The following is a 23,977-nucleotide window of genomic DNA, read 5'->3' as shown; positions in this document are numbered from 1 at the left end:
ATACATATTTTTTGAAAAATACTTGAATTTTTAGGGGTTTTCTATCTGATCCTCATTTGGTAGACATCTTTCCCAAAAAAAGGATGAGCAGGGTCGGAACTTTATGTGCGAACGCACATTACCTGGCCTCCTTGTTAAAAGTGAACTGTTTTCTTTTGACTTCTAGTAGTAAAATTCCGTCTACTTAGTTCTGGACTTTAGAATTTTGAATGAGAGAAGTTAGATCATGCAAACAAGTACTTCAAAACAATTTTTCAAAGTCAATCAAAACTCAAAAACATTTTTTTTGTAAGATACGACTGAAACAATTGCTTCATACTTCGTTCAAGAGCAATTAATAGGGAACAACATGAACTGATTAAGTTGTAGGAAAAGTTCAAAACAAAGTATCAAAAAATATAATTGAATTAGGCAAAAACTATCGTAATTGTTAAGCATTTGCTTTGTATTGTAATTCAAATCAAATGTAAAACTATCATTTCGACGTTTCTTTCACTTCATAGTAAAATCACACCAACGAACAGTCAAAATATATGGTAGCATCGCAAAAATTAATTTCAAATTAATCTAACTCATTTTTTGGGGGGAGAAATTCTGTTTCCATGTGAATCCATAGCAATTTATGAAATGGGCAAATTTTAATATGACAAAATTTGGTTTGAACGAGGGGGTTAATATTCATAATAATACACTATTTCGAAAATAATTAAGACTTCACGAAATTATGAAAAGCCATTTTGTAATTTTTTTAAACAAAGCACAGAAGAAAAGGACCACACATTTATTTAATCTGACAGACGCTAATGTAATTAATAAACAATGATAAGCTGTTTGTATTATAACTACATTAAGAGTTAAAATTGCAACAAATTTAAGGAAACGTTATTTGCTCTGACTAACATTTCCTTATAAAGTATTGTTTTCGCAGGTTTTGAATGAAAAATGACTATTAAACCGAAACTTCGAAGAATAAATATGAAAACTAGATTTAGAGAGAATATTTACAGTCTTTGCTTAAAGTGTAATCTACCCAGCGTTTCACAAGCAGTTTTTTTTATCCAATTCATTGAATGACACTCGTAGAGATGAACAAATTGAGTCGTTCATAAGTCGAGAACGTCTTGATTTTGGACTATAAGGAAAATTTAGTTCATGCTTACAATTTGAAAATTTTTCCTTGTGCTTCATAATCCAGCGAATTGAAGCTTGTAAATGAAGACAAATTTACATTCGTTTCTGAGCAATATCAAAGCTATCTTCAATCATTTCGTATGTTATTACTTTCGACATTGCGGTCGTTGTTGTTGACACTATTTACATCCTGCTTGCTTGTATTATTATTGTTGTTATTTGCTTCGATGTAATTTGGCGGTGATGTAACAGTAGATGCAGAATCAGATTCTTGTGAGTGCACACTGTGAGGTGCAATAGTTATGGGTGATGTCAAGGAGCCATCGCTAATTACCACCACACTTCCGCCAGAATGGACTTCGGCTGTATCTGGTTCTGAAAACAGCAAAAGGTCAACAAGAAAAATATACCCACCACAAGAGTTTAGAACAATAGACGTAAAAAAAACAGGAGATTGAATAACAGACAACCTAAATTCCCATTTGCATCATAAGAGTTGAGAGTTTAGAACATTACATTCGTAAAAAAAACGGGAGATTGAACAACTAACAACCTAAATTCTCATTTGCAACTAAGTAAATTTTCATCTAAAGCATCGTTCAGAAATCCACCGTTAACGTTTAAACCTATTAAAATTAAGCAATATTTATTTTGAAATCGCGTTGAGGAAAACAATTAGAACAACAACGCATATCAGACGGATTGACGGAAAATAGCCGCCATTGACTCCCATAACCCGATTGAGATTGAAAGCAGAAAAGAGTGAAAATTTCTGTAGAAAAAAAAACAATTTCAAAGTGCAAACAAGTTTGATATAATTTTGTAGTTGTACAGACTCCTGTTTCACAATGACTAGACACAGTTGCTAGTATCAGCACCAGTAAGCATTAGAGACGATATCTAAGACTTATAACAAAAAGTTCAAGTAGGCAGCATCTGAAATTGAGCTATATGGATTTACTCTACTTTTGATTTCGTTTTTCGGTGCTAACTCTGTTGATTCATTATTATGCTGAGCAACTAAAGCTTAAAAACACTTTGATCAGAATGAAAGAGGAGTGAAACTCGCCTAACAAACTCCCTAAAACTAGCCAAAAAACAAGTCACAAAAAATATTCAACAAGCTGTGATTTAAGGTAGAGCGAAACAATTTTTTCTCGAGGAAGTAAAGAAAATACACCAGGACAAGTCTTGAACTAAAATTCGAAGAATTTTCATTGACTATAAAAACAGCAAAACATCAAATGGTCAGTGAATGGAACCAAATAAAAGATTAAAAATTTGAAAAACAGGAAAAGCAAAAATCAAATTGCCTCATGTTGAAAAACTCACTAGCGAGCATATTGTTGTTCAAACACCACTTTTTCACTCTAAAATTAGAGTGGAAAAAACTTAAGACAAAACACTTGGTTTTTCGCGACCCTTCCTGTTTCGTCGCGACCAAAATCATCAGTTCAATTTGAAACCAAAAATCAAGAAAATATGTGGAAATCTTTAGAAGGCAGCGCCCCCATAAGACTCCGGAACCGAATCGACGTATATATTACCTCAGGCTCCAACCAACTACTCCCAAAACAAAATCGACCTTCAACTCCATTATAGGTAGCATTCTGAAACAACAACAGTAAAATTAACATGAGAAAAGCCAAATCTGATAAAAACAGAAAAAATATACGGGCATTACTTTCTTCGAAGTTACAACTTCAAAACAACTCCTGGCAAAAAAGTTCCACAAACATAGTTTTCATTCAATAATCAATTACGAGTTGAAAAACAAGTCAACAGAAAACTGAGGAAAGGGAAAGTTAAACGGAAAAGCAAAAATACTTTTTTTACAAAAACTCAGTATTTTAAAACAATTTATTTCAGAAAAACCTTTGAAAATTCTTCTGCTCAATCACTGACCCACTCACTTCCTTCTAGAGACATACTAAATAGCAACTAAAGAAACGAAAAACCTGAAAAAAATACATAATTTGTATCAATCAATTCAGTAAAAACTGAACTGAATAAACTTAACGTGTCAGTTCCAGATGACATCAGCAGATTAAAATCAGAAGATATAGGCCAAAAACTTAGGGCATAAAAACAGATGAAACAGGGCCGTATTCGAATAAATCAAACCCCTTTTATTTACAATTATGGCTCAAAATTAAACTCAATCAAATCTAAAGACGATCAAAAACCACAAAAGTCAACCAACATAAGCGGCAGATTGCCGGAATAGCTGCGAAACAATAGACCTGCGTGCCATATAATAAAGATAGAAACAGATAGATCTAAATTGAAAAAAAAAATCGACGCCGCTCAAAAAACTAGGCTAAAAAACATTCAGCGATAAATTAATAAAGCTTGCTAAAATTCATTCCGTAGAAGCCTCTTATTAGGGACCTTTACTGCACAAATGAGTTCCTTTGACCTTAAACAAATTCAAACTAAACTTAAGTTTTAGAGTTCAAAAGTCATTTTATTGAGTGAGGTAAGTCACGTATGATCAAAATCTAATCACGCAAATAACCTAAAAACTTTCGCTAAAGCGAGTGAGAAATGACGTCACGTGCGCAAATGCCGTTAGTGAGAGGAAGAAGTAATTTTCAGCTTTTCAGCTTTGCTGTGTGAACAAATGTAAAACGAAAAAAGAGCGTGAGACGACGAAACAAAAAAAAACCAAGAGCACCGCAATATAGCTACGCTCAGCTTACAGCTTCGCAGCTATAAAAAACACCCCCCAAAACCTTTTTAAAAATGAGATAGCAAAACTGCTAAAAAGAGCCCAACAAGTTAAAATGCAAAGCTCAAAATTTCATCAGGAAGTCTAATATATGCCTCAAATGGTAAAAAATCTAAAAATACCATTACTAGCTAATATAAATGAGACAAACACCTTTAGATGGGACCGCAAAATATTCCTCGCTTGGCACAATTTTTTTAATCTACTTTTCTGCCTCTCCCAGACCGATGCTTGTACAAAAACTACTCTATATTCTCTGTCTGATTTTGATTTTTGTTCAACAGAGTGAACAAAAGTCAGTTTTACGTGCGGCACTTGGATTCGGATTTAAATGTAAGTCACCATGTAAGCCACCGATTTAAAAAATAGATCCTATTTCTCCTCTTCGAGGCGTTAAAAATGTGGCGCTATAATAGCTGACTGAGAGAATGAAAGCGGCCATTTAAGTTGCTCGTAAAAATTTTCCCAACACAGCCATCATTGATTTCAATAACCGAGATTTGGATTGAAAAAACAGAAAAAATGAAACGATTATTGTACAAAAACATGTTCAAAAAGCGGATAATTCTGATTTTGTAGTTGGGCAAAATCCTGATACTTAATCAGCGAATACAGGTGCTAGTATCAGCGCCAATAAGCATAAGATAGGGTAGCTAAGACTTATAAGGACAAAGTTCAAGCAGCGGGCAACTAAATTGGGCTTTATGGGTATATTCGCTTTCTATTTTTGATTTCGTTTTTCGCTAATGAGTTTGTTGATTGTACACTATTTTTGCTGAGCAATTGTCGCCCAAAATTCGTTTGCCACAATGAGAGAGGAGTAAAACCAGCCTAGCGAAGTCCAAAAGGTTCCACCCAAGATGGGAAAGTTAAAAAAAAACACGGCAGCTATAATAGCCGGCCGAGATGAGAGCGGCTATCAATTACAAAAAATTGCAGGAAAATATTCAGTCCTTAATTAAAACTACAAAAATCTTTTACAAAAAACTAGATCTTGCCCAGGAATGACTTCGAATGCGCTTCACAAAAAACGCATATAGAAACTTGCAAAAAACAGGAAAAGTCAAACTAAGTAAAAACCATTTATAATATCAAAATTCATTGAAAATTGTTATAACAAAAGGCATGCCGCAGAAAATTTATTATTATTAAACGTTTCTTAAATACTTTTCAAACAAAAGAAAAAAGGAGAAGACTAAATGATATCCCGATACAAGAACGACACCACTTATACAAATCTTAATGAAAACATAGCCAGCAACATAGCTGCCGTTGACCGGCTCGGCACACGGATTTCGAAACAGAAAAAGAAAACATACCCGGCAGACTGCCGGAAAATAGCCGCCGTTGATTCCAATAAGCATGATTGGGATTGAAATAACAGATAGTGAAAAAGAAAGATTTTTGTACAAAAACATTTTTTTAAGTCCTATTTATTTTGATGGCATTTCGTAGTTGAACATACTTCTTTTTCTTAGAGAGATGCTACAGGGGCTACTATCAATACCAATAAGCATTAGAGATGGTAACTAAGACTTATAGGAACGACGTTCAAATAGCGGGCATCTAAAATTGGGCTTTATGGATTTATCCCGTTTCTAATTCTGACTTCAATTTTTTATACTGACTTTGTTCATTTTGAATTGCTTTGCTGAGCAACTGATGTTCAAATTCACTTCTAGCAGAATGAGAGAAGAGAGAAACTAGCCTAGAGAAGTCAAAAAGATATCACGCAAAATGTCGAAAAAGCGGCAAAATGGTAAAGCGAAAAAAAGTTTGACGAAGTAAAAAAAAAATACGAGCGCAATAATAGCCGGCTGAGAAGATGAGGGCGGCTATTAATAAATTGACATATTTGTTTAAGTGTCAAAAAGTAATCTAATGTGATGTACAATTAATTCTATAATTATACTTAATTCACCTTCAAAAATGAAGGCAATTGAGCTTCATACTGTCAGCTAGCATCGCTCTTATAAACGTTGATAACTCACTACTGGGAGCTCTAATGAATTGCAGCCTGCTTGTGTGGGGGGAGGAGGGAGGGAGAGGGAGCCTAAATGCGACTAGGAAGTTCAATAGTGGGCTTCAAATAACATTTCAGTTAACATTAGAGGTTAACATATACCACTATTAAGATTCAAAGTAAAAAAAATGGCATCAGTTTCGGCGCACTTTTCGTTTGACTTTTAGTATTAAATTGCCGCCAATTGAGTTCAGCTGCTTGAAATTGTGATTGAGAGAGAATTTTAGATCACACGAAACGCAAAAAGTCAACGGCGGCGTAAAAGTTACTCGAAAAGTCTAAAATTGTCAAGCGAAAATTTTGCATTAAAAAGACACAGACGTTTACAATATTTGCTATGAACTTCGTTCAAGAGCAATTAAAAACTTGATCGAAATGAAAAGCAAATTTAAAAAACTTGCCTTAACGTCATTTACAAACTGTTTTAACTTCGTGTGGATATGCCTCTTCAACGGCTTCCGTGAACAGTACATTTAGAGCCTAGTAAGTTTCTAAGAGAGTTAAACGTTGATTTTAGGTTCTGGGGAATTACTAGTTTACCTCGTATCCTTTCACGAAACGTCAAAACGCTGCTCAAGGAAGCAAAAGAAAACATTAAAAAAACCGGCCAAGTGAACGCAATAATCGCTTCAAACTTTGTTCAAGACCTATAAAACATTTAAATTTATCGGGCGTAGAAAAAGGAACAAATCCCTCAGCTTTTTTTAAAACATACCTCATTAGCGTCTAAAAACACCATTGCTATAAACTGCTCTATATTGCATCTTTGAGTCTACAAAATGAAGGTCAATAAGTCTCGCAAAGGAGCCTATACCTTAATAATGTATGTAAGAGAAGCCACATGCGGTCAAATTTTTCCCGCTCGCTGACTGAAACTGTTTTCACTCGCCTTTCCCGTTATCTTTCAAAATAACCGCCACTCTCCTTTTTACTCTTTTCGACAAATAGTTGAAAACAGTTGCTTTTTCACGTGTTGCATCTGACTTTATGTCCCAAACACAACCCGACTAACGTCAGACAAATTGCTCAGGCGGGGCATTGCCCCTAGTGAGGTTCATGTTATTAGACTCGTTCGCTTTGTAATTCCAACCAGTAGCATAAAAGTTATCCAACTTCAATGTTGCCCTTTACACAATGACGTTTTGCTTTTTCATCAACTTCTGTGAATGGTACACTCACGAGCTTGAAAACTCAGAGATGAACACAGCGAAATAGAGCCTCGGGCTTTACTGTATATCCCATTTCTTGCAAATTGTCAACTTGCTCAAGCAATGTTAAATGAAATCATAGAAAAAACCGGATATGGTATAACAAATGGTAGCAAAAAATGAAAAATTAAGCAAAATTAGAGCAATGAAAATATAGCCTCCAAAGCAAATAACTCAGTGGAGTAAAAAATGATGCAATAGATTGATGATTTATGTCAATATTATGAAAGCGAATCAAGACGAACAGCAAAATCAAACAACAACAAACATTCATTAAATTAAAACTTTATGTCCGTTTTAAACAAAACCTGATAACAAAGTCAAAATAGCGTCAGATAAAACTGAAACTAAACAAAATAACTTGTAATTCACCAGAACAGATATGGGACCAGTCCATAATAAGGCGTGATAACAATAAGACAATAAAGAACAAAAACAATTAATTTCAAAGTAATGAAAACCATTAGAAATCAACTAAAATATCCCTATTGTAGAAAACATTATTTTTCAATAAAAATTATCAACCTCACGATTTTGTTTTTGTGTAAAATGCCATTTGATTGTCAAATATGCGAAATTATGAAAAATGCGTCCTAAATTAGGAACAAACGCCTTAAGATAGCCAAAATAAGCCGACATGCTTCGGAAGTATCATGAATTACGAGAATAGCGCCAAAATTCCTAAAAAAGTTCAAAAAACAAAAAATATTTTCCAGCCTAATTACTGCAGTTTAAACAATGTGCTACAAGGCCCAACATATTCTGTAAACTCAAATCCCGTAGACAAGAGAACTGACCAGAACAACCATCCACGCATTTAAAAAGCCAGAAAGGTCCACATACTAACCAGGAGAGATGCAAAAATTGGTTTGATAAGACTTATAATCCCTACAGATCTGCCAGACCAAATTCACGACTGGCAATGCGACTTTTGACAAGGCGGCTCGGTAATGTGCGATTGAACATAAGGTTCCGACCCCGCTAATCCACAATTTTGGCATAATTGTCTACCAAATGAGGAAGATAGAAAAACACAAAAAATTCAAGTATTTTTTTTTAAAAAAACTGGTGTATGAACGAAAAGATAGCCTCCAAAGCAAATAACTCAGTGGAGTAAAAAATGATGCATTAGATTGATGAGATATGCCGATATTAAGAAAGCGAGCGAAGACGAAGGGCAAAATCAAACAACAACAACAAACATTAATTACATCAAAAAATTTATGTCCGTTTTAAAAAACAAAACTCAATAACAAAGTCAAAATAGCGTCAGAAAAAACTGAAAATAAACAAAATAACTTGTAATTCACCAGAAAAAATTGGTTATTCACCAGTTCATAATAAAGCTCGGTAACAATTAGACAAAAAAGAACAAACTTAAAGTTATAAAATTCGCTGAATTTAAAAAAACAATTAACTTCAAATTAATGAAAACCATTAGGAATCAATTAAAATATCCCATAGGTTTACAATTACCAATGCTTTTATAGAAGGGAATTAAGATCTCTTGGAATTCATTTTTTTATGCAGTTACAAAAATAACAACAAATAGACAACAAACTAAAAATCAATTAAAACTTGCCAGAAAATGCTTTGGAAGCCGTAAAGCCATACTTTGGCGCCCAAATATGTTCGATTGCACCTTCGTCGAACACTGATACTGTATTATGTGGCCGCTCATTAATGAAAAAAAGCAACAATTAGACAAAAAAGAAAATGCAAAATTATGTAATACTTGCTTTCTTTCGAAAAAAAATTATTTTCAAAGACATGAAAGCCATTAATTACAAAATGAAAAAGTTTAATAGGTTCGTCCATACTTCCAAAGGAAGCCCTTGAGACTTGCGATTATCCAGAATATGTCTTACTTGTACAAAAAGAACGTCAAATATGACAAAAAAATTCAATTACTTTTTTTTTTGTGAAAAACCCGTGTGGAAGCCAGTCAAGTCATAACGAATTCTCTTGAAACATTAGATTTTGTGACACCAAGCCCTTTTTGACACCTTCCCTTGAAACGTATTATGTGACCTCTCATTAATGAAACCAGGTAACAATTAGACCAAAAAGAAAAAAAAGCAAGATTATGTAAAGCTTGTTTTTATCGAAAAAAATTTATTTCCAAAGACATGAAAGCCATTAATTACAAAATGAAAACATTGAATAGGTTCGCTTATTCTTCTAAAGGAAGCCCTAGAGACCTGCAATTATCCAGAACATTTCTTACGTCTACAAAAAGAAAGTCAAATATGACAAAAATCAAAAAATCATTTACTTTTTTGTGAAAAACCCGTGTCGAAGCCAGTAAATTCATAACGAATTCTTTAAAAACATTCGATTTTGTGACACCAATCCATTTTGACACCCTAACTTGACAAAAAATAATGTCATCTTTAACCTTTCATTAACGAGACCAGGTAACAAACAGACAATGAAAGGAACAAAACTGCGAAGTCGAAATTTTTTTTTCATTTTGGAAAACAATTGTTTTCAAAGTCATGAAAGCCATTATCTATCTTCTAATATCAGAATATCGGCTCATCTACTTTTCCAGGAAAAACCAATCAAACCGGGTCATTTTACAGGAAATTGAATAAGAATAAAAAGACAAAGTAAAAACGATAGTTAAAGACAAAATTAAAAAATTTAAATAAAATTCTCCGAGAAAGTATTGTCGAAGCGGTAAATAACCACAATCTATATCTTTAAGGATTTAAATATTATCTTTTGTGCGTTATTTTGAACTCGAAAAATGTGATATATGAACTGACAATAACGTGATAATTTGACAAAATTAGAAAACATGACAAATGGGCAAATACCTAAAAATTAAAAAAAAAATTGTGAAATCTAGTAGTATCAAAGCCAGAACACCATAACTTAAAGCGTTAAACCGAAATAAAGACCAATTTTGAAATCAGTAGAAAGAAGGAGCACTCTTTGATTGCTGACACTAAGCTACAAGTTGACTATATTAAGAGAAAAATGGAGTCAAAGTTCAATAAGCCATTTTTTATTTAAAAATCAAATATTTTAAAAGTCAAAACGACCATAAGCTTTCAAGCAATCAACTAGATAAATTAATTTCGAGCTAATTAGGAAGCTCATACGACCTATCATTAGTTAGCTTTGATTTGAAATGTTCTGTTATTTAATTAATATAAAAAAGATCGAATTTTTTTTATAAAAAACCGACTGATGACAATCCGAATTATTATTGGATTGTAACGGTCCAAGATTGGTACAGTACTAGTCCTGCTAATGTCGATTGTCCATTAGTAAAACTTAATTTTTGGAATGTCATTGATATAGATATTTTGTTTGTTAAAAAATCAAAATTCAATGCTGCGTTTTTGATAATCAACGAATAAAGTTAGCAAAAAACGGCAAAGTTTTATTTACAGCGCACTCTCAACGGAAGTTGAAGTGGAATTAGCTCCCTTTTCAGTCTACAAAGATTGTGTTAGTGTTGTTTGGGTGTGCACTTCCTGCAAATTTAATCAGAGTGGACTAAAGAAACTTAATTCGTGCTGTTTTTGATGAAAAAGTCTGAATTTTGTGACATTTTTAGCCGGAATTTGCGACAAAAAAATTCAATGAAAATAGCCGACAATGTATTTTGTCTTTAAACGTAAAATCATCAACATTTTCATGAAAAATTTTATTAAATTTAATCAAAATTGGCAAAATTTTAGCCAAAAATTCCGAAAAAAGGTGAATGAAATCAACGGAATTCACTCTATTTTCTCGAAAGTTTAAACCTCGATATCTCCCTGTCAAAAACGAAAATAAAAAAAATCTTTTTAATTCCATATTCTACGCTGGACAAGCTTTCCAATGATACCAGTCTCAACTCTCTACGATGAATATATCGATCGGCCAAAATTGACTGAACAAAAAAACCCAGTTGAGTATTTAGTTCCTCCCCCCTCAAGAGGGGTCGAAACAAACATAGCCGGCAGATTGCCGGAATAGCTGCGAAAGAATAGACCTGCGTGCCATATAATAGAGATAGAAACAGATAAAGATCTAAATTGAAAAAAAAATCGAAGCCGCTCAAAAAAACTAGTTGAAAAACATTCAGCAATAAATTAATAAAGCTTGTTAAAATTCATTCCGCAGAAGCCTCTTATTAGGGACCTATACTGTACATATGAGTTCGTTTGACATTAAACAAATTCAAATTAAACTTAAGTTTTAAAGTGCAAAATGTAAAACGAAAAAAGAGAGTCAGACGACGAAACAAAAAACATAACCGGAAGAATTCCGGAAGCGACTCGAAGCACCAAAACTTCACAAAAAGTTGAAGCCATTACCTTTTGTATTACACCATTAACTCATTACCTCCCCGGGTCTGATCTAAACATCGGTGAAATTTAAACCACTGTCTCCAAGAGAAAGAAAATGCAGCAAAACTTTATTATTGAAAACGTTTGGTAACGTTATAAAAGTCTGAAATGTTTAGGATGGTAAAAAAACTGATAGCCTGACAAAACTGACAGGGCAGTCAAATGCCCTCAGATAATTAATGATTCTAATCTCAAAAAGATCGCAAAAGCAAACGGCAGATAAAAACTTTTCAAGAAAGACAGGAAAGTCAAAATTATTCAAAAAAGAGTGCTCAATATTAAGAATCAGAGAACCACTACAATTAGATTTCTAATCACGGCAAAAATAATACATGAGTCTTCCTTGTTGTATATATGCTAGACAACATAATTTCATACTAATTCAAAAATTAAATTAATCATAGAAAAACAAAAGCAACAGAATAATATTCAAAGACAAAAAATCGTCTAAAACAATACCAAGCCCGGAAGAAAATTGCAATGAATAGTAATAAGTAGAAATGTTGGAAAAGACTTTCTAGCAAACTCCCAGTACTGCCTTATTTTGAATTAAATCAATTGCAAACCGAAGAAACCAAGATCTAAGAAAAGGCTAGTTTCATTCAATTTTTAACAACTGAAAAAATCAATATAACGAATATAAAAGTATGTGCCAGGACAAAACCAGAATGATACAAACGAGAATGTGAAGACTATGGACACATTGTTAGGAACACCGTAACAAAAAGACAAACTCTTGATTTTTGAAAGTCAAAAAATCAAATTTAAAAAAAAAACAATTTTTAACAACTGAAAAAATCAATATAACGAATATAAAAGTATGTGCCAGGACAAAACCAGAATGATACAAACGAGAATGTGAAGACTATGGACACATTGTTAGGAACACCGTAACAAAAAGACAAACTCTTGATTTTTGAAAGTCAAAAAATCAAATTTAAAAAAAAAAAACAAGAAAAACGAGTACATTTCATTGATCAGCATTCGAGACATAGAAAAGACAACGAGTCATTCGAGACAAAAAAAGTCCAACTTCCTGAACAGAATAAAACAAGAAAAAGCAGAATTCAGACATACGAAACAATGAAACATTTTGCAAAAAAGTGGTAAAAAAATATTTAAGACTGCATTTATGAAAAAAATTTATCTGTTTTTTCAAAAACTTAACACCAAAAAATGATTGAATTTTTCTTGAAACGAAATTAAAAACCCTCATGTTCCCCAAAATACTATTTCTAGTAATTAAAAGAAAATACAAACAAAAAACTGAAAAAAATTGGCAAAAAACTACGAAAATCGGATTAGCAAATGTACAATTTTATGAAACAAATTTACATCGAGGGAGAAAGAGGCATTGAGTATATGAATTATCAAAGGGAAGTTGCCATATTAACTGATTTTTTTACAAAAAAACAGCTAAAGATCCAAAAATGAAGAAATTAATAGAAAAAAAGCCAAAAATTAACTAAAAGATCAAGAAATATGTGCCAATTTCGCATTTGAAACGCAATTTCAGGCTATGCAAAATACTGTGCTATCAATTTCCGGGGTTCACATTTCAACATAGCATCGATTAAAAATTATTTCCACAAAAAACCAAATTACAAGCAAAAAAACTAGGCCACTTAGACGAAAAAACGGCTAAAAACGGTTATCTATATGTGCCATTCAGTCAAAAACTACTTTTCAATGTCAAAAAGTCATTCACTAAACGCCGCGTATGATCAAAAAACTTCTCTCGCTCAGAAAAAATTAGTTCACACTGCAATTTTACTCGCTTTCGCTTTTAGGTCAAAACATCGTCTGAACGAATAGTACTTCCGGTAAAAAAAAAAAAAACCTTAAGAAAACCAATACTCCTCTTCGAGTCGTAAAAAACCAAGAGCACCGCAATATAGCTTCGCTCAGCTTACAGCTTCGCAGCTATAATAACACAAGTTTGTGTTTCATAAGCAGCCGTAAAATTTCACAGCATAGCAATCGCTATTTTTTATTAGCGCAATACTGTAATTTACATACCAGAAGTTGTTGCGTGTTGACCTGCAGTCAAGACCTCCGGATGGCTTTGGTCGCCATGACCAATGAGCTGGTCAGCAGGTGTAGTGGCTGTGGTAGTATTTGAGTTGATGACGTCATCCTCGTAGTCTTCCACTTCGTACTGGTCTTCGTCGTCCTCGTCATCATCGTCGTCGTCTTCCTCATACTCTTCCACCTAGGATCAAATACATCAAGTTTCGGATAAATAAACTTTCAGAGAAATTAGTTTTGAGCCAGATCAAGATGCAGAAGTATTAAGTTTCTTACAAATGAAAAAACGCTGCTCGAGAAATTAAGTTAACAACCCTGCTTAATGTTTACAAAGTAAAAATTGCATTTTCAACGCAATATTATTCCATCTTGCAATCAAATTCATTAAAAAATTAACGTCATTGATTCCCAACATCCGAGCAATGCCCTCTGGGCGCTACCTGTTTATCCCGTTTTTGAGGACGAAAGGTCAAATGAGTCAGACGAAAAATCGGTCAAGCAAAAAACCGCATAAAAAAGACCACAGGACTAATATAATTGCTATAAACTTCGTTTAAGAGTAAACATACCCGGCAGATTGCCGGAAAATAGCCGCCGTTGATTCCAATAAGCATGACTGGGATTGAAATAACAGAAGATATTGAAAAAAAAGATTTTCGTACAAAAACATTTTTTTAAGTCCGATTTATTTTGATGGCATTTCGTAGTTGAACATACTTCTGTTTCTTAGAGAGAGGCTACAGGGGCTACTATCAATAACAATAAGCATTAGAGAGAGGTAACTAATACTTATAGGACCGACGTTCAAATAGCGGGCATCTAAAATTGGGCTTTATGGGTTTATCCCGTTTCTATTTCTGACTTCAATTTTTTATACTGACTGTTCATTTTGAATTGCTTTGCTGAGCAACTGATGTTCAAAATCACTTTTAGCAGAATGAGAGAAGAGAGAAACTAGCCTAGAGAAGTCAAAAAGATTTCACGCAAAATGTTGAAAAGGCGGCAAAATGAGGTAAAGCGAAACATTTTTTTATTCGACGAAGTAAAAAAAACATAGCAGGACAAGTCCTGACGTACAATTCAAAGAATTTTCATTGACTAAACAGAAAACTAGACCTAGAACGGACTATGAATCGATTGGGAAAACCATTTAGAAAAAAGTCCGATCCAAAAAATCGAAAAAACAGAAATAATCAAAGTGAAATTGCCGCATGTGAACAAAAAACCACTATCGATAAAGCGAATTTTTGTTCAAACACCGTATTCTCACTCTACTTTAAAATTAGAGCGAAAAAATTTCACGCCGCAAAACCACTCGCTTTTTCGCTCCATTTCCTGTTTCGGCGTGACCAAAATCACCACTCCAATTTGACTTCAAAAATCATAAAAATGTGTGAACAGATCTTAAAAAGACAGCGCCCCAATACAATTCAAATTCTTTGAATTGTAAAAAATAGGAGCGCTATAATAGCCGGCTGAGAAGATGAGGGCGGCTATTAATTAATAAAAGGCAATGATACCTTACCAGATACCCCAATGCAAAGTTGATGAGCTCTATCCAAGTTTTAAAAGAAAAAGAAAGTTGACTCAAAATGTAACATAATTTCATGTTTATTCAACGTACTTCAATTTTGAACATTAGAGATAAAAGATGTGAAAAGTGTGATTTCGTAATTTTTCTTCTAATGAATCTTGATGGAGTTCATCAATTTTACATTGGGGTATCCGGTAAGATACCATTGTGTTCTACCTTTATTGAATAGGAAGTCAAGATTTACCCCTAATGTAGGGGATCAATGGTGTAAAAACTGTTTCAAAAACTGATGGCAAGTTTCTAATACTGACCACAACCTACCAGATGCGAATAGATTTTACCAATTAGACCTTTTTACAATTTCAGCCCCCCCCCCCCCCCCCCCCCCTCTCTCTATGGTACCAGTAAATTGAGCATTTTAGAAAGTGAAATCATTTTGTTTTGCTCTCTCGAGATATCATATTTTCAAATTTCTGCTAAATCGTCGCTTAGACTACTTAGCTAAACATAGCTGGCAGATTGCCAGAAAATAGCCGCAATAGATTCGTAGATCGGCAGTCTAAAAAAAACAGTAAAAAAGACAGACCAAAAAATTCGTCTTTTCATTGAAGGCTGATCTGTTATATTTTGATTAAAAATCTGTATAAGTTATTGCTGCCTCTATTAGCTGATCTCAAATAACCTTCATTTAGAGTGATACACACCCATTTGACCTTATCTCTTTGAATTAAAGTAAATAAAAGTCAATTTCAAAGTGAGGAAGTCACTTTTGAGAGTGAGGTAAGTCAAGTGTGACCAAAAATTTAATCACGCGCATGAACAAAAAAACTTGCTCCACTAAGAGCGAAAAATGACGTCACACATGCAATTCAAATGAAATTGCATGAACGAATGAACACAAAATGGCTGTGACGTCATATGGTCGTAACAAAAATCATGACGACGAAATAAAAAAAACCAAGAGAAGGCCAATAATAGCCTCAGCTATCGCTGTGCGGCCATTAATAAACGAAAAGATCTTTAAAAATATTCATGGAAGCTATTAATAATGTCGAGTCTCTTTACCGGCGAGTTTGATGTATTGGGCGGAGGATTCACTCTTCTCACTCCAGGGGACAAATGGGAAGCCGGCGGGGTACCTGACCTCGGTATCAACTCGCTCGCCTTCTGAAGGGTAAAATGTGCACTTGGAGATCTCTCAAGCGCGTAACCATTCGCTGTTTCATTCGAACTGGTGCTTAAATTGACATGACCCGTAGTATTATTATTTTCGGACCATGCGTATTGAATGTTGTGCTGGTTAAACTGGAGGTTGCTGGAAGTGTTAGCGCCCGGACCCCCAAATTGGTTTCGGTTCAACTCGGACCGCAGCCAGTCCACTACCAGAGTCCATTGATGTCGGATGTCTCCGTCTCTGCGAAGCACTTCGGCTGCGGAGGGACTCCACGTGAAGAGATTGGTAAGCATTTTGATTGACAGATAGGCTCGTCGGGCGAAGTGTGTTTTGCTTTTGTCGATTGTTTCAAACAGACCGTCTTTTGAATCTAAAGACCAATTGTTTATTAGTATCACTTTCTTTACGCATATATTTTTTAAATTCATCTTTCTTGGCGCTTTTAAACCGTTGTGAAACCTGCCTCTTGGCAGTTTCATTTTATTCAAAAGTATCTTTATCAATATCCCTAATGGTAACAAATCTTTTCTTTTTCTTTTCCCGTTAATTGTTCTCGTTTTCGAAATCCCCACTGTACTCAGCTATTGCCACTGAATTGACTAATTTTTAGTATCAACTACTACTACTCATCTTAGTTCAAGACTTAGATACATTGAAAGACAAAGTAGTTGATTTTAGGTTAAAAAAATAGACGTCAACGAGCGAAAGAAAACTCATCCTACCGCATATTTAATTACAGAACGAGTTCGTAAGGAAATATCAAGCCACTAATTGTAGTCGCAACTAAATTATCTCCATTGGTTCAATACCATTGATCAATCAATCCGCTCTTTGATACAAACACACAAAGGGACCCTTAAGGATGTCAACCAACCTTGCTTATTTTTCTGAGCTCCACCCTTCAGTGACTTAATAATTCTGTGATGTTGCCACGAGTCCGGGATCTTGAGCACCTCCAGCAACAGGTCCAGATACGGCTTCAGTTCCGCAGAGTAAGCGAACGTGATCTGCCAGAGAATGTCAGTTAGCACAGCTGCAGAGAATCCCGCGTTCTCCCACGAAAGGAACTGAAACAGTACGCAAGATACAGAATGTCACATGACTACGCGCACAAATATATAGCTGAAGAGGATCTTTTTTATTTATAAACTCCGGAGAAAAAAAATTTAACATCAACATACAATATGTTGACTTTGTAAGGGGGGGGGGGGGGAGGTAATAACCCTAAAGACTAACTTTAAATTTCATCACGCGACTACAGTGATTATGAGTAAACTTAGATCGATTACAATGATCTTGCTTGTTGCACATACTTAGTGGGAGGGGGGGTTTGGGTGTAGGAATATGAATTATATGCCCACTTTTCTTTTTTCTGGAATATTACAATGGTAGGGTTTTTTTGAGATCTTTTTCCAGCAATTATTGCGGTTAAAGAAAGCTTTTAAAAAAATTTCAATTTTTACGATTATTTTGTCCACTTTTAGAGGAACATTTTAAATAACAACTATTTACTATTAATTTATTTGGTAATCAAAGTTACCAAATTCTTGTACAACAATCATTTTGGACCAATATTTTGCGAAGTCAAAAATTACAAAATTTGACGCCTAATCAAATAATTTTGGCTAATTTTAGTCCCATTTGGCACCAAACAGAGTCCTTGAGAGTTACCACCAAATTTATATTGAATACACAAGAATTTTCCTAAACACTGTTGAGATTGCACAGAATCAATCTTTGCGGTTTTTATTCCCGACTTCATTAGTTTGTCTAACTTATTTTAGTATTTCAGTACAACATTGATTCTACGAAAGTTGTATCGCCTTTGACCATATCTTTAGAATAACTTTTATTCACAACTATATATTCCGTCTAACAATTTTTGCTTTCAGATTTATCGTAAGAACAAAAAACTGCAATGTTTTGAAATTGAGACCATATTCAATGACAATTGCTCTTGTGAACACTGCTAAGAGCAAATGCAAAACCGCTTATTTTCTTCTTAATCGAGTAATAGCATCGAATAGGAAATTTCTCAAAATAGGCTTTCTTTCATTTTCGTAAAATAAATTACCAAGTAGATTACCAACAAAATTACCAAGACTAGGGGCAAAAACTCTCGGATTGAAAACAAAAAACCCTAATTTCAAAACATCCGTTTCTTTCAAAAAAAATAAACAGCTAGCAGATTGCCAGAAAATAAACGCAATAGCTTCGATGATCTACAGTAAAAAGATAGCAAAAGAAACAAACCAAAAAAAAACATTTTATCAAATGCCGAGATGCTATATTTTGGTTAAGAATCTGTTTAACTTATTGCCGCTCCTTTTAGTTGGCTTAAAATACATTTCAATTAAAGTGACACGCACTCACTTGGAATTATCTCTTCCAATAAAGGGTGGCAAAGTCAAATAAAGCCCTAAACTTACACGCGACTGAAAAACTTCTCTCCACTAAAAGTGAAAAATGACGTCACGCACGCAATTCAGTTGAAATTGCATGAACGAAAGACCGAAAAGCAGATTAGAAGAGATTGTGACGTCATATGGTCGAAACAAAAATCTTGACAAAAAAAACATCGAGACGACCAATAATAGCCTCAGCTATCGCTTCGCAGCTATTAAAAAACACTAAAAAGATCCAACACAAATTTATTGCCTTTTTAAACACGATGTCAATAATAAAAAACTTCATAGAACGGTTCGTTAGACAATAAACAACTTTGAGGAAAACTACTAAAGTAAAAGTAAATTACCAGACAATGTAAAAGGACAGCTGAAAATATATGGCAAAAAACTATTTATACGAGTGTCAATGAAAATAAGGAGTCAAAAACAAGGGAACACGCAACTGAAACGTGAACTCTTTCGACATCTATTGCACTCTGTATCGAAAGAAGACATATGTCAACTTGGATTAAAACTATTGGCGGACCACGAAACACAAGTAGAAACAAATGCAGGCAGCAGTCAAAAAGTTGAAAATTGTCAAAAACAAATATTACCTAAGCTAAATAAATCAATAGCAAATAACTTAAAACATTAAATAGATATATTTAAGCCTAATTGGAGAGCAGAGGAGACATATCATAAATGAGACTAACCGACGGGACAAAAAATCAATTACAAACTGACAACCGAAATTAATTAGAACCCACTAACGTCAGGCGAATTGCTCTCAAACGACCAGCAAGCGATTGGCTTGGTCAGTAGCTAGCAACGGCTTAATGAGGCTAGCTTTAGCTTTTTTGAAGGGAGGTGAGCGCAGCGGATGGAGATGAAGTGAGTGAGGGTACTGATGAGGTAGAGGGGCGGCTGAAAGATACTAGTGAGCTGAAAGGCTCTAAAAGCTCTCCCGGCGCTCCTTCTTTAACAAGAAAAAAAGTAAAATGGGTCAGAAAATCAGTCACGGCAAAAAATCACATAAAAGACCCTAGGATAAATACAATTGCGACAAACCTCGTTCGAGAGCAATTAATCACCATAAATTCTCTTCGAGAGTATCGCAATTTAGTTACTCTCAGCTTAAACCTCTAACCAGAATCAATAGCTAGATCACGCACAAACTAAAAAAAGCGTGAACAAATAACCTTAAGAAAAAACAGCCAACTAACGTCGGACAAATGGCTCTCAAACAACCGGTGACGAGCAGTTGTCTTATCTAGAAAACGGCATGATTAGGTAGATTAGGCGTAGGGGTTGCATTAGGAAGGGTTTTGAGCTGATGAGACACCAAAAAAATGCCTTTGCACCATGATTTTGTCCTCTCAGCAGCTTCGATGAACTGAGAATCGTAGATCTCTAAGAGAGGAGTTCAAAGACTTCCGGGCTTCATCTAGTTGTCCCGTTTTTCATGACCAAAAGTGAAAACCGTCAGCCAAAAAAGCGATCAAGTGGAAAATGAAAGAAAAATTCACCCTCAAAAACCCACCTGGCTACTGCATTATCCAATAAAATAGGCCCACAGAAAAAGGCAAAGGTGGAGGGGTAGCTTCTATCATTAGGGACACAACCCTGCTTCAAAAATTTAAACTCAAGACTCCTGGCAAACACTCAAGACTCCTGACTAGAAGTCAAGCCATAGAACTTACCCCAGGTGGTAATAACCTCAAACTAGTGAACATCTACATACCACCTTTGTCTAGCTGTGATGCAGGATAGAAGACATCAATCAGTAAACTACTCGAGTCCTGATTCCCTCATTATCGTCGATGATTTCAATGCTCATACCCCTCTATGGCAATCGAAACTACCGAAAGAAACAAGAGGAAAAAATATTTCAAGTGAAATAGACCTCTCTAATCATGTAGTACTCAACGAAAAAGCCAGCACACGAGTAACTGATTCTTGCTCCCCGGACATCAGTCTCGCCAGCTCAAGCATAGCAATGAACATCGACTGGCGTACGTAGTACGCATTAGGCTGAGACTATTTACCAATAGTTCCATTCATCACCTTAAGAGAACTACTCACCATGATCTAAGGAAATGCGCCAACAAGTTTAACGAACAATACACTCCACACCCCAAGAAAAATGAAAAACAGCAATAACTAGGAGCAAAAAGGAAACTGTAAATAGCGCGGAAGGTTTAAGTGTAACACAGTGACAGAAGCAACGAAGAGAGAACAAAAATTAAGGCGCTGGGCCCAGATTGAATAGCGCCAATCCACTTAAATTATCTAGGCCCCACACCACTACGATACCTCACTGACACCATAAACCTTTCTGTAAAAAATCCGTAACATCTTGAAAGTTGGCCCGGTTATGTCCCTACACAAGCTGGGAAACCCATAGACGAATCAAAAAGCTTCAGACCAATCGCACTCCTCTCCCCCATTGCAAAACTTACAGAAATTTTACTAAGTGACTTTACAAAGCATCCACTAAAAAACAGCATGGCTTTAGACCTGAGCAGTCCACAACAACAGCTCTCAATATTTTCGCAAACAATATACAAAAAGGCCTTAATCAAATCAAGAAAACCTGCAACCGTAATCTACTAGTAGCCTTAGACCTCACTGCTGCTTTCAACACGGTTGATCAAAAACTACTACTATGAGACATACTCGAGGCACCACTACCGAAAAGCACTATAAAATGGGTCGCTTCATACTTACAGGGCAGGTTTTCTTACGTAGAATATAATAATAATAAATCGGAGTAGAGAAAAGTCAAACAGGGTGTCCCTCAAGGTGATGTATTATCGGCAATGTTCTTCAACATCTATATGAGCAAGCTGCCTTTACCCCCCAAAAGATATAAACATCACGTCGTACGCTGGTGAATTAACTTTAACTACATCCCACCAGGAGGTTGAAAAACTACGTGACATGATAACTCCATGCCTAAAAACTTTACATGACTGGCTAGAGTCAAGAAAACTTAAGTTATCAGCTGAAAAATCAAATGCAGCTGTGTTCACAACCTGGAGCAAGGAGACCAAGTTTGACCCACACCTCACTATCAACAATTCACAAATACCAGTCGAGTCCAAAACCAAAGTACTGCGTGTTACATTTAATAGTATGCTCAATTTTGGAGAATATGTAAGAAAAACCAAAAAGAAATTACAAAAGCGCAATTACATACCAAAAACAATGCTAGTAACGACTGGGGATTCACAAAAAAGACACTCTCAATGACTTAGAAAGCTATGCGTCGAAGCGTCCTGAACTACGGTGCTCCCATTTGGGCTTCCACAATCAACAATACAAAATGGAACCACCTGCAAACGCGCAATTACTGGCTGTGTAAAAATGTCCAAGATCAATGACTCACATAATGAGGGTAAAACGGCTGTCTGTTAAAGCTCAGAGATATGTTCTCAGAGCAATTTCTAGCCGGATGTTGTCATCGTGCTGATCATAAAACAACGTCTTTAATCAGTTTTCGTCCCATGAGACCGACACTAAATGATACTTGTAGGGACCGCGTGAAACAACACACAAACCATAAAAAGCAATTAAATCGCAAAAAAACAGCACCAAGAAAAAAATCGCATTAAAAACACCGAAGGTCTAATATAATTGCTAAACGTCGTTTGAAAGCCGCGTGTTGTAAAACTGCTATGTTAATTGAAATTTAAATGTGCCAGTCAGATTCAAGGGAAAAAGAAAATTTAACAACTTTATTTTGACATGTTAAAGAGGAATGCAATGACAAAATATGCAGCTTGTATTACAATAAACAACTACAAACTGGTGTATATTACTAACAGTCACACGCACAAGCCGCAAAAATTAGTATTCAAAATATAGCTGGCAGATTGCCAGAAAATAGCAGCGATAGCTCACGAGACGTGCAGTCTCAAAAAAGACAGACAAAACGGCAGTAAAAAAAACAGACTAAAAATATTCTCGTCTTTGAGGGCTGCGATGTTAAATTTTGATTAAGAACTACTCTATCAACTGCTCTTAAATAACCTTCAATTAGTGATATACACTCAGTTTACCTTATCTCATTGAATTGAAGTATAGAAAAATCAATTCAAGAGTGAAGAAGTCATTTTAAGAGTGATGTAAGTCACGTGTGCCCAAAAAATAGTCACGCCAATTAACAAAATATTCGCTCCACCAAGAGTGCAGTATGACGTTACTCAAAAAATTCAGTTAAAATTGCATAAATGAATGAATTTGAAATGATTGTGACGTCATATGGTCGTAACAAAAATCTTGACGAAATAAAAAAACCAAAAGAAGGCCAATAATAGCTTCAGCTATCGGTTCGCGGCTATTAATCAGAAAAAAAATATAGATCTGATCTCAGCCTTGCCAAATGAAGTGGGGAAATTGACCTCATAAGATTGTCTGTTTCGTTTCTAGGATAGTTTGCCTAAATTCTCAAAACACTAAACTAATTTTCAATTCGCTCCTTCCTCAAAATGATTATTGAACTGAGAACGGAACTACTAGCCAAAAATAGTGGGTTCTGGTATCATGAAAATCAAATAAAATCGAAAAAGATGTCCGTTGGGATATTTATAGTCATACTTAGATAAGCGGATTACTATAAGCGAATAAAGTCGGGCAAATTGTTTTCAACGACCGGCGAGCGGTTAACTTCCGGAGTAGCCAGCTGTCTAAGCGTTGGCTAAAGAGAGTGGGAAACGTCACGCGCGCAAATGTTATTGAGAGAAGTCATTCATAAAATTTGACATTTTCAGCTTTGCTGTGAGAACAAATGTAAAACAAAAGAGTGTCGGACGAGGAAAAAGCATAGCCGGTTGAATGCAGAAAACGAATGGAGGAGTCGTTCATTAAATCTTCTACCTAACACTCCCTATTTCAGAAATATGAAAAAAGAAAACAAAGGTCAATGTTTCATTAAAAGCTGCACAGAAAAGTCAATGAACTACTCTAGCATGCTGAAGAAACTCGCTATACATATTAAGATGTCCGCTCAGAATGTGTACAAATCATTTTAAAAAGGACTGCACCATCAAATGAATTTTAATGCTAGGACTACTCCAAAGTCGGACAGTCTGCTGAAGGAAGCCAAAATCAATTGACAAAAATCTTAACCCTTCAAAGTTGAACCATCCTTCGTACAATGACAAATATCGGTAGCTTTTCCCTCTTCCGGTTAAAGAAGATGGACTAGGCATTCTTCTATCCGTAGACAGAGTAAACGAATATGAAACATCTATTCGGAGATGTGAGGAGTTCCAGAATCAATGCTGTAGATGCAGCACTTCATCAGGAAAATATTCTTCAAAAATTAGAAGAAAAGCGGGAAAAGGCTCGGGCGAAAACGTTGGCTCTGAAAGGTCTCATCAATGAAAAATAGGCCTATTCTCTAGA

General features: G+C 35.1%; 1 protein-coding gene across 1 annotated transcript in view; it reads right to left on the bottom strand.

The window, feature by feature from the left end:
* Window positions 1–382: 382 nt before the first annotated feature.
* LOC142350337 (ubiquitin carboxyl-terminal hydrolase 9X-like) overlaps window positions 383–23,977 on the bottom strand; it is an 81,098-nt gene continuing 57,503 nt past the window's right edge. Inside the window, exons 18-21 of the mRNA XM_075402170.1 lie at window positions 17,053–17,245; window positions 16,070–16,548; window positions 13,462–13,654; window positions 383–1,506 (exon numbers count right to left, since the gene is read on the bottom strand). Coding sequence (XP_075258285.1) covers window positions 1,259–1,506; window positions 13,462–13,654; window positions 16,070–16,548; window positions 17,053–17,245 — 1,113 coding nt within the window. The 3' untranslated portion in view covers window positions 383–1,258. The remainder of the gene's footprint in view (window positions 1,507–13,461; window positions 13,655–16,069; window positions 16,549–17,052; window positions 17,246–23,977) is intronic.

This window comes from Convolutriloba macropyga, chromosome 12 (assembly GCF_964194025.1).
Source record: "Convolutriloba macropyga chromosome 12, txConMacr16.3, whole genome shotgun sequence".
NCBI classification, from domain to species: Eukaryota; Metazoa; Xenacoelomorpha; order Acoela; family Convolutidae; genus Convolutriloba; species Convolutriloba macropyga.
Note: the sequence above shows the minus strand (reverse complement) of the source record. Positions and strands in the feature narration are given on the sequence as shown.